General features: G+C 37.5%; 1 protein-coding gene across 2 annotated transcripts in view; it reads right to left on the bottom strand.

Annotated features, from left to right (window-relative positions):
• Positions 1-459: 459 nt before the first annotated feature.
• GOLGA3 (golgin A3) overlaps positions 460-10,466 on the bottom strand; it is a 29,631-nt gene continuing 19,624 nt past the window's right edge. For both annotated transcript variants that reach the window (XM_080628308.1, XM_080628307.1), the window contains exons 17-24: positions 9,943-10,140; positions 9,267-9,383; positions 8,666-8,805; positions 7,722-7,854; positions 7,370-7,492; positions 6,729-6,893; positions 5,575-5,738; positions 460-4,596 (exon numbers count right to left, since the gene is read on the bottom strand). In XM_080628308.1, coding sequence (XP_080484434.1) covers positions 4,389-4,596; positions 5,575-5,738; positions 6,729-6,893; positions 7,370-7,492; positions 7,722-7,854; positions 8,666-8,805; positions 9,267-9,383; positions 9,943-10,140 — 1,248 coding nt within the window. In that variant the 3' untranslated portion in view covers positions 460-4,388. The remainder of the gene's footprint in view (positions 4,597-5,574; positions 5,739-6,728; positions 6,894-7,369; positions 7,493-7,721; positions 7,855-8,665; positions 8,806-9,266; positions 9,384-9,942; positions 10,141-10,466) is intronic.

The following is a 10,466-nucleotide window of genomic DNA, read 5'->3' as shown; positions in this document are numbered from 1 at the left end:
TGATGAGACAAAATGGCAGGCCTTCAAGAAGTCGACAACATCTATTTAACTCATGCTAATAGTATAAGCAAGGTACAGTCATGTCTCTCTTCATCACTGCAATTGGCTAGTAGACTCAAGATGATGATTTCTGCATCATTTCATTGTGCACACTCAAAGTGCATGTTGGCAAATGCAGGCCAAGAGAGATCCACTCATTGTATCTTTCCTGACGCATTCAGCAAACTGAGGAAAAAGTAAATGCAATGGAAATACAAGCACAATCTGTTTTAGGTGTGTGAAAAATCAATAACATAACCACCTTTAAGGAAAAAAACCCACCTTATTTTAAAAGGCTACACACCATGTTCAGAAACCTGAACATAAAAACTACTGTCCAAAGCCAAAAAGATGGCATCACTTTCTCTTTAAAAGTAGAAACAACATGGAGCCCTTTACCAAAAATAGTTTATTGCACAAAACTTTTAAAGGAATTCCTATGCACATTATTTTTATAATCAACATGCTTTGTATGATCATAAATATTAATTGTACATAGTGTAACTCCTCCATCCCCTGGGTTACCCACTCAAGAACATTAAATGATTAACTTCTATCTTTACAAATACAGCCTAAGCAGACATTACTGAATGTTATATATAAAACATAACAGTATTTCATGTACAATATCCAGAATATCTTTCCCTCCCCTAGAATCTGTGCATCTGTATTGGAAATTAGGCTGCCCTACTGCCCAAGACTGAAGTGTTACACAATCGTATAGGAGACAAGAGTGATCAGATGACAGCTGATGAGCAGTAGTAATTACTTTGGACTAGTAATTGCTTTCACATGAAAATAATTAAAGGCTCTGGTCACAGCAAGTCACATGCAACTATTCACACTTCCCTGGCAAAGTTAATAAAACATACATCATGAGCTTTTGCATCACCTGTAGTGAATTTGTCATCTTTAAGTTAAATTTATACTGATAATAGTATCTGTCCCCAGTGCACCTTTCAAGTTGTCATAGCTAACATTAAAACATCCATGCCACTGCGGTTCACTCCCCTATGGAGGAATACGTAATCCATGAAAATGCAAGCACCAGAACTTCCATTCTGGATGTTACTCCGTACACATGTGAGATTCTCATAGATTTCAGTTAGGGTATTGCCCAAATAAGCAGCATGGGATCAGATCCCCCCACTGCATGAGTAGGTAAGGGGCTCAACAGATCCCAATACAGTGCACAAGTATTTCCAAGAAATCTGGAAGACAACAGAATGGAGCATTCAGCAACACCAGAGGCTCTAACATGTTTTTTTCCCATTGTACAGTTTGCTGGTCTTTTTTGGTCATATTTTGGGTTTCTTTGGTTTGGGGTTTTTTTAAATGCAAAATTACTCGAGTCCCCAAAACCCGACAGTATCTGAAGAAGTAATGCTGCAGCGTTTACCTACTTTCATCACTTGGGAAACACTCTCACACTACAGTGACATTCCTTCTTCACCAAGGCTTTGTTTAGTAGGTAGCAACCACTGAAGAAACAGAAAATACATTCTATTGCAGTGCTTGAAAAAGGAAAAAAAGTGAGTGTTTAAGAGAGCATTGTTCAGATTTTCCTCCGATCTGGCAGTTCTGTGACAGGCAGAGGGGAGGCAATTTTCATTCCTACAATTAGTTGGTCTTACTGTCAAGACAGCAGAGACCTGAAGCTCTGCAGTGTGAGCAGGCTCAGCCTCAGAATGAGGCTTTTTAATAAAACAGCAACTACTTCCCTGGATAATTAACAAACACAGTTTATGAGCTTCAAATAAAAGGCCTTGCTTTTATCACGTGCTGTGTGCTCATTCTAGAAGATTTTGCAGTGACTTCTGTAACTTAATTGACTTAGTACCTCACTACATTTAGACCCCCAAATCTCACCATCTGTCCTTCATTTAAGTAAATAGCATGGTACTTCTGTTTGTAGAAAAAACACAAGGTGAATATAAACCAAAAATACTTCATGTCCAAGTGTTTTCAGAGCAAGACAGGTAGGTCAATGTGAAAACATAGCCTGAGCACTTCACAACTGCTCCCTCATCTTCAAAAGGAAAAGCACGCACCTAAGGCTATTAGATTGTGTAAGCTCAGATGTCTTTAAGGAGCTAGTGAGAAAATGCAGCACTGCACTGAAAACAGAATGCCATATGATTATTTATACAAAAAGGAGAGTAGAATTCTGAAGAACTATGAAGGTTTCTAACAATTCTGGCTTCTTTGACACCAGATAAAAACTTTGTCCATACAACTGTTACCAAACTTCAGAGATTAAAACATAATGGATTCTTAACTGTAGGCAGTGTATTTACTAAAATGAACAGCAACATTAATGCTGAACAAGTGTTAAATTTATTTAAAATCCTGAACGTTTGAAAACTTTTTTTTATGCTGAATATATTATTCATTACATACTTTCAACTTTGTTCTGTAACAATACTGCACTGGGGTTTTTTTCTTCTTTAAGCTTAATATACAGGCAACTTCAAGAACATGACAGCAGTGAGATAATCAGTACCATATACTCTGCAAAATAGACTGGAGCAGTATGCAGACATTAACACGTATCTAAGCTAGTCTGTAAAACTTTTTTGACTTTTCTTTGAACTGTTTGGTAATTCTGTTTGACAGGCACTTAATGCCATGCCAATGCATTTCTTCCTTCACCAATTTCAAAATCTCAACTTCTAGCATCACTTGACTTTGATCCCAATAAAATATAAGTTAAAATAGCTGAGGGGCATGAAGTCAGTCCATATAGACACTTTGAGTGCAAAGCCTTCAACTGGACTGGAGCTTGAGTTTGTAGTTACAAGAAATCAGACTTATGGGTCTGATTAAATATGGGTGGGACTGGGGTTTTTGTTTGCTTATTTTTTGCCTTACTGCTAAGCAAACTACAATCATTCCCCCCCAGCAACCAAACCCACCTAAAAGCAGCAACAGTCTCTCTGGAAAAATACACAACTAAAATTCCCTCCACCAGCCACTTAATCTATTTGTATACTTAGTAGATTGTTGGGGTTTTTTTAAACTCCAAATTATACTGGATAGAACTGATGGAATTTCTGAAAGAAAGTCCCACTCCACACAGAATCTTTGAAGGAGAGGGCAGGCTTATTACTACACTAGGAGCCACATGGAGCAATGGAGCCAAAGGCGAAGGAACCTAAAGTGGGCTGCTTTCATAATAATCTAGTCAAGGTGCTCTGCAGAGGGGCTACCACAGCACCAATGTTTCCATTCATGATGGTCATTTTGTAATAGAGGGTGCAGTAAGTAGGGAAAGTGTGTGGGAGAAGATAAAGCTAATAAAAATAATAATTTTATAGGCATTATAATTTTGTCTTTTAAAGTAAAAATAATTACATTTCTAAAAGCTTTGGCTTTAGGGGCTAATTTCCCTAAGCCACTTATACGGTATGTCAAAAACCAGCAAACTTAAATGTAACATTAAACCAACGACAGGTAACAAAAACCCCTCATGTCGGCCGTATCTTACAGTATATAAGCATATTAGAACAGATATTCGGAGTCAAAAATTATGATTTCTTATATATATATATTACACACATACCTTGTTTCAAGGGTGTCTACTTCAAAAGTTGAACTAAAAAGGTGCAAGAAGTGTTTGTGCAGTGAAGCAAAGCTCCCTACTGGCCTGCGACTGTAAGAGAAAAACTGATACTTCAGAAGACATCCCAGGCAGACCTGCTCTGCATTGCTTGTCATTACAGTCTTCTTTTCTTTTGCTGTAGGTCAGAGGTCATCTTTGTAACTAGAAATGGCTTCAAATGAATTTCTTTCTTTAAATAAAGATATCTATAACCCGAGCTTCAAGAATAAGACATTATAGAAGGGAGGAGAGAGGAAGTTCTCAACCACTGGTAATGGCTGAACATGAGCAGAACTTATTTTTCCCTATGATTTGGATATAACCCAAGATAGGGGAAAAAAAGCACACCCCACATTTAAACAAAACAAACAACAAACCCCAGATACCACATTATTAACAGTCATTCCTTAACAAACTCACCCAGATAGAACAAATACAGAGTTGAAACCAGATGCTCCTCTTGACCTCATTTTAAACCTTCATCTGAATCTCTCAATACCAAAATGAGCTAGATTCACCACTTGGCAGCCCCCAACATAACAATTATTATGGTAAGGCTTGGAATAGCCTTGGAATAGCATGTTCTGCATTTAATGTTACACCAGTTTCTCAAAACCATGTCCTTTGCTTCTACAGGCAAAAGCACAACTTTGAAACACCGTTCTTAAAAATGAAATAAATAAATAACTTCGATAAAGATTTGTTTACATACTTAAAGCAATAGGAAGAAAGACAATTGATAAGGGGGTTATAGTGTCAGAGCTTCCTGGTCACTAACACTACAGTTCTGTTTCTTTTCATCTACAGTAGGAACCTCCTGCTGGTGTGATGCAGTTGCAGGACTGGTAGAAGTAAAGTCCATTAGTTGCCCTTCAATCTGAGTCCATGAAGACATTGATTCATGTACTGTAATGGTGTGTTCCTCCATCTGACGCTGAAGGCTGTCCATTTCTTGCCTTTCAAAAGTATTGAGAACAAAAAAGCAAAAATTAACAAGCAGAAAGCTAACTGCTAAATGCAAGATCACAAAATTACTTTTCCGAGTCTTGATACCTACTCCAAGACTATCTATGCTATAGCTGTATACAAGAGAAGGAAGTGTACAGGAAACTTAAAAATTGTCTATCTTCAATTAAAAAGCAAAACAAATACAATAAGCTTAGTTCAAAACTAAGGGCCAACAACACAGCAGCTCCTTTGCTGCACATACTCATTGCCAGAGATGATGCAGCACTGTTTCCTCAGTAAAGGTACTTAGTGACTGCAACCTGATGAACATGGTACTTTTGCAGGTATGAAAGCATACAGGTGAGGTACAGATGAGGAAAAGTAGCACTGAAAAATAAGTAAACACATTATTACTTTAGTCAGACACCAGCTTAGCAAAGCAACTAGTCTAGTAGCAGAGGATCACAGAACATTATCACAGGCTCACTCCCCTCAAACAAACTGAGGTGATAATAGCATTTCAGTTCTCCCAACAAACCTGAACTGCCCATCTTCCGAAAGTTGCTCAGAATCTCATGTGCAACCTTCTAAGGGAAGATCTGAAAACATATTTTTGGCAGAATAAACTTCCTCTATAGAAGTTTCTTATTAACACATTCCCTGTCTACTATCATGAGGAGCCTTTCTGATGCTGCGAAGAAACACCATCTTCACCACCAGCAAGAACAACTAGAAATAGCTGTTTCCAGTTTGTTCTGCTGTGTATAATTTAGGATGGACATTTTGTCTAGTTTGCTGTAAAGAGTTCTTTCCCTATTTCATTACTATATAAGCAAGCAGTTAGAGAGACAGAACATCCTACTGTCCTAAATATAGTCCCAATAAGAGGAAAAGAATTCAAAATCCTTTTCTTCTTTAGTCTGGCAGCTGGTTTCTTGGAAACATTTTTAAGATTATTTAATATGGTTGAAAACAACAGGTCATACTTTAATTGCCGGAGACAGCTGTTCAGATTTTTTAAAGGCTCCTTGCTCACAGCTGTCGATGGTTTCAGCAGTTCTTCCAGCAAGGCAGCAGGCACTGGACAATCAGGAATCTTGACTGGAGTCACAGGATTTGAAGAGTTATTCTCTCCTTTTAGTTCCTTCTTCTGGTTGAAGGAAAAAAAGAACAGCCCAAAATACAAACACATTATTTCATCAGTGTCATTTTTACCATGATGAAGAGTCTCACATCACACTAGTGGTACGTATCTGCCTTACAAGGCAGAAATCAGAAGCACATTCGTGTTAAGGCTCATGGGTCTCAAGCAAAAGTTCCTAACCTGATGTCATCTGCTAGCCATGCTCCTAAGTAAACAAACAGCATTTAGAAGGACCTACTCAAGAACTACTGAAGAAATAAAACCAGGAAGATTTTAAAGCTAATGACTTGGATCTTCACAACTATTTTAATAACATTCTACCAGTATAGCTAAAAGAAATAAGAAAAAAAAATCAGTTAAGTACAATCAAATTAATCCTTTTGGAAATTCTGGAACCTGCAGAATGAGGTATCAGAACCAGTGTCTAAAAGAATGAAATGGAAGCTTCCATACAAAATTCTGTCTCACTAAATGAGAGGATTACTTCAGTGAGGGAAAGAGCAAGGGAGCTCCTATTACTGCATTTTCTGTGTTCTAGTAGCAAATCAGAAAACTGAAACCCCTAGTAGTTAGTTTCTAAAATAGTGGAAGGATATAAAACTAGACTGTATAGAGAGGATAGGCGCATAAATATTAGGTAGGCATTAACGATAAGAAGATACTAACTCCATATTTGCCCATGAGTCATTATTTAAGTGGTAACTTCTTTGCTTTATAAGTCTAAATGTAAATGTAAAATACTACATCTAACACAAAGATTTCTGAAATAAAATGTGGGAAGTCAAGATCAGTACATTTACTTTTGCCTGCAAGTCTTCATGTATTTATCATTTAGATATGAGAACATCAGGAAGTCTATCACAGGCAGGCATTTCAGTTCAGAGTTTTTACCAGGCTTCCTGCAACAGCGTATATTCTGGTACTTAAATTTAAGAGCATTATATATATTATATATATATTTTCTAGTATCCTACAACATGTACTCTTCCTAAATACCTTCTTCATTTTGCCATGCTTCAAGTCCAGCTTCAGTTGCTGGTTCTGCTGCAGCAGTGACTTCATGCTGTTCTTCAGTTCAGTCACTTTAGCCTGCAGCATAAACTTATCTTTCCGAGTCAATGACAGGTCTTCCCTCACCATCTCCAACTCAGTCTTGATATTCTAAATGGGAAGAGAATCAATGTGACACAGGGAAATGGTATAAAAATTCCAGTCAACTAATGTTTTCATATATATTATTTTTTCCAGCTTCTAGGGGAAACTAGAAAAAGGAACAGCACAGAACACTGCTATTTGAAACCAATTTGCACTGGCAGAAAACCAGAAGTTAGATTAAAAAAAAAAAGTCAGTAGACTATTTTTTTGGCATAAGGTCAAGGAAAGAAGAACCACAGAATCACAGAATCAACTAGGCTGGTTGATTCATCTAGTCCAGCCAGAAGCTAATAGCACAGTCAAAGTAAAACTGAGAAAAATAAAGACTGTAAAACATACAGTGATTAAGTTCTTATGAATAAAAATTTATCAAAAGAAGTATCAGAAAAGTATCAGTATAGAATGCTTTTAAACAATAAAAATATTTTAATTATTCCCCTACAGCAATACCAGTTAAGCATCAGAATCTCCACCAAGATTACCTGCAAGACAACTTGTATCCCTTCTAACTCTTTGTGGCTGCGCTGTTCACTCATATCCAACTGCTGCTTAAGTGTTTCAATTTCTCTTTCTTTTTGTTCTACTTCCCACCTGAGGTCTTCCACCTACCAGGGTGGGGAAAGTGCAGGAAAGAGGAAAACACAAACCAAAATAAACTCGCATCTTTAGAATTATCTATAGGTGCAATCAACCACAAAATCTGAAATGTATTATTATGTCTCATGAACCCTGACAGGTTCTAAGAAAATCTAGCAAAACTTCAGAGTTAAAGACAAGTGAAGTTATACAACCCATCGTAAAGAAGGATAAACACAGTAAATATGCAGGTTTTACCTCTTGGCTTACTACAGGCTGTTCACTAAGCTTGTCATCCAGCTGCTTCTGCAGAAGTTGGAGCTGAGATCTGGCTTCTGCCAGCTCTTCCTGAAACTGTGATACCTCCTGGGAATGTTTTTCATCCTCTACCCTGCGCAGTAGGATTAACAGACACAGCCGTTATTCAATCTGTCCTTTAAAACATGTACTTCACTGGGTTAGCTATGTAACTATAAATGACATGACAGTGCATAAGACCTGGTTAGTTATAGCTTTGAATGAAGGCTTTGCCAACACATTCACAGCAAGAGTTAAATCACAAAAGATTTTATAAGAGACAGGTGCATGAATATATCATGAAATAGTGGAAAAAAACCGCAATCCTTGAGCTCCGGTAAGAGTCCAGCTACAAACAATAGATTATGTAGTAACAATAGAAAAACATCTGACTGGAATTTTGCTTTCGTTTTAGGAGGAATAGGTTTTAACTTTAGATCTCATATAGGTTTGATAATTTCTTCTAATGTAAGAAACTATCTTCTATACAAGAAACCAAACGGAATTTGAATATATTGTGGAATATATTCAACAATCAAATTTATCCTCTATGTAGCCCCTCAGGGATGTGAAAGAGAGAATAATAATAGTATATATATATGAAGTGTTAATTCTTACTAGTAACATGAAATAGAAATCTGTGTTGAAACAGTAAAAAAAAGCAGATGGTGAAGCCCAAACACAGCACGCTTCAGGTCTAACTGAATTAGGAAGAGACACAAAACTGCAAGTATTTGCCTGAAGTCCAAACATGCATCTTATGGTCAGGCTCAGCTTTGGTCCATTTCAGCATAATCCATTACAGAGTGGCAAAACCAAAAATTCACTAACATGTTTTTACAGAGATTCTCTGACTTTTCAGAGACTTTATTTACTATTCTCTAAGAACTTGGACATTTACTTACTGCAGTTTGTCCACTTCAGCCTGAAGGGCTTGGACAAGCAGTTCTTTGGCATGTAGCTCTTTCTTGATTTCACTGAGCTCAAGCGCAGCAGCTCTGTAATGACGGCGGTTATGTGCTGCATCTGCTTTGGCTGCTGCTTCCTGCCACAAAAAAGAGATGCAGTTTTGCTTTGGTTTATCACTGTAGGTGAATCATAAAGGGAGCTAGACTAAAGGGGTACAAAACTAATCAAGGAGGAAGCTGTGCAGCTGTTAATACTTTTCTTTTTGCTTAAAACCCTTATTAGTGTTACCTTTACTAATGCTAATGGCAGTTAATAACTGTATATAACAGAAGCATTCTGCTTCTTCATTGTGAATTTCTGGATGAAGTATCATCACTGCAGGATGTGTCCCATACATTACAAGTTATAATGGAACTTTCCTGATAGTCAGTGAGTGTGCTTAACACAGGGCATTACAGAAAAGACATCAGCCACTGGCTATCATGAGGGAGACCCTGCAGAAAGCAGTATGTCATTAAAGCATGTATTTTGTTTCAAGCTACTTTTCAAATACCATTAAACCACCTTTTAAGTAAAAAAAAAAATAACAGACATTACCTGCTTCTTAAGATCTTTAACTTTTAACTTTTCTTTCTCTAAGGAAGCCTGCAAAGCTTGAATAAGTTGTTGCATTTGCTGATCCTCTTCCTCTTTCCGCTTTAAGACAGCCTGAACCTGTATCACATCACAAAAACACACACATATTTTGTGTGGGCTCACTGGAAGACCAGAAATGCCAGCAGAGGAAACAGAAACAGAAACCAATGCAGGGACTGCAGAACTCCTCTCTGCTGCTTGCTGATAGCTCTTGCCTTACAGTACCCTTCAAGCTTAAAAGTAGCTATGGTTAAATGGTAGCTCATTGCCTATATTTCCATTTGCTTATGCGCCACAAATAGGGTACTATTGGCATAAATATCATGCATCTCAATTAATCTATAAGTAACACTGTTTATGTTCCAACTAACTTAAATGAGCCACACTTTCACTACTGAAAATGTTTTCAGCATGATTTCCCCCAGTCCCCAGAAAGAAACAGCTCTGTTTAGTGCAAATACTAATTTCTGATCTCTTGTTTAGCCCCCTGTATTACTGCTGTTACACAACACATGGGAGACCCAGACCTGGAGAAAATGCACAATCTTTGTATCCAATGAGTGAAGATGTCTGCATTCTGTTATCAGAAATATGAGCTAATTCCCCTCTGAAGATATAACATCAAAAGGTCAAATACCTGTAGGTTCAGTTGTACCAAGTCTGCCTCTCTTTTTGCTAGTGCTGTTTCAAGGATATTATTGTGCTCCCGCAAAGCAGCGTTGGACTGACTAAGACCTGTAAGTTTTCCACGTTCATGCTCCAGTTCAAGGGCCAACTTCTTATTAATTTCTTCTAACCGTTTTATCTTCTTCCTGAAGCCTCTAGATTCCTGAAGCTACAGCCAAAGAAAAACAACAACCAAATCAAGCATACATTTCTTTTTGTTTTGCTCTTCTGCTTTTTTTAAATGAACACTTTAAGTTAGTTCAGTTAGGTATTTTATTTTTTCCCTTTTGAAAGACTAAAATGCTTGCTAGAAAGCAGAATCCAGGAGTACTGTTCAGGTACAGATCATGAGTAGTTGATACATGCAATATTTTTGTGCAATTGAACACAACCACCCTGGCTTGAAAATCATTGAGCATCCATGACTCCAGATAGTTAATGATTCATGCATCCTCTCTGTCTCATGACCAGATACAGCTGGTATCTGAAACAGGA

This window comes from Psittacula echo (genome assembly GCF_963264785.1).
Source record: "Psittacula echo genome assembly, chromosome: 13".
Lineage (NCBI taxonomy): Eukaryota > Metazoa > Chordata > Aves > Psittaciformes > Psittacidae > Psittacula > Psittacula echo.
The sequence above is the reverse complement of the archived record's forward strand: the minus strand, read 5'-3'. Positions and strand labels throughout refer to the sequence as shown.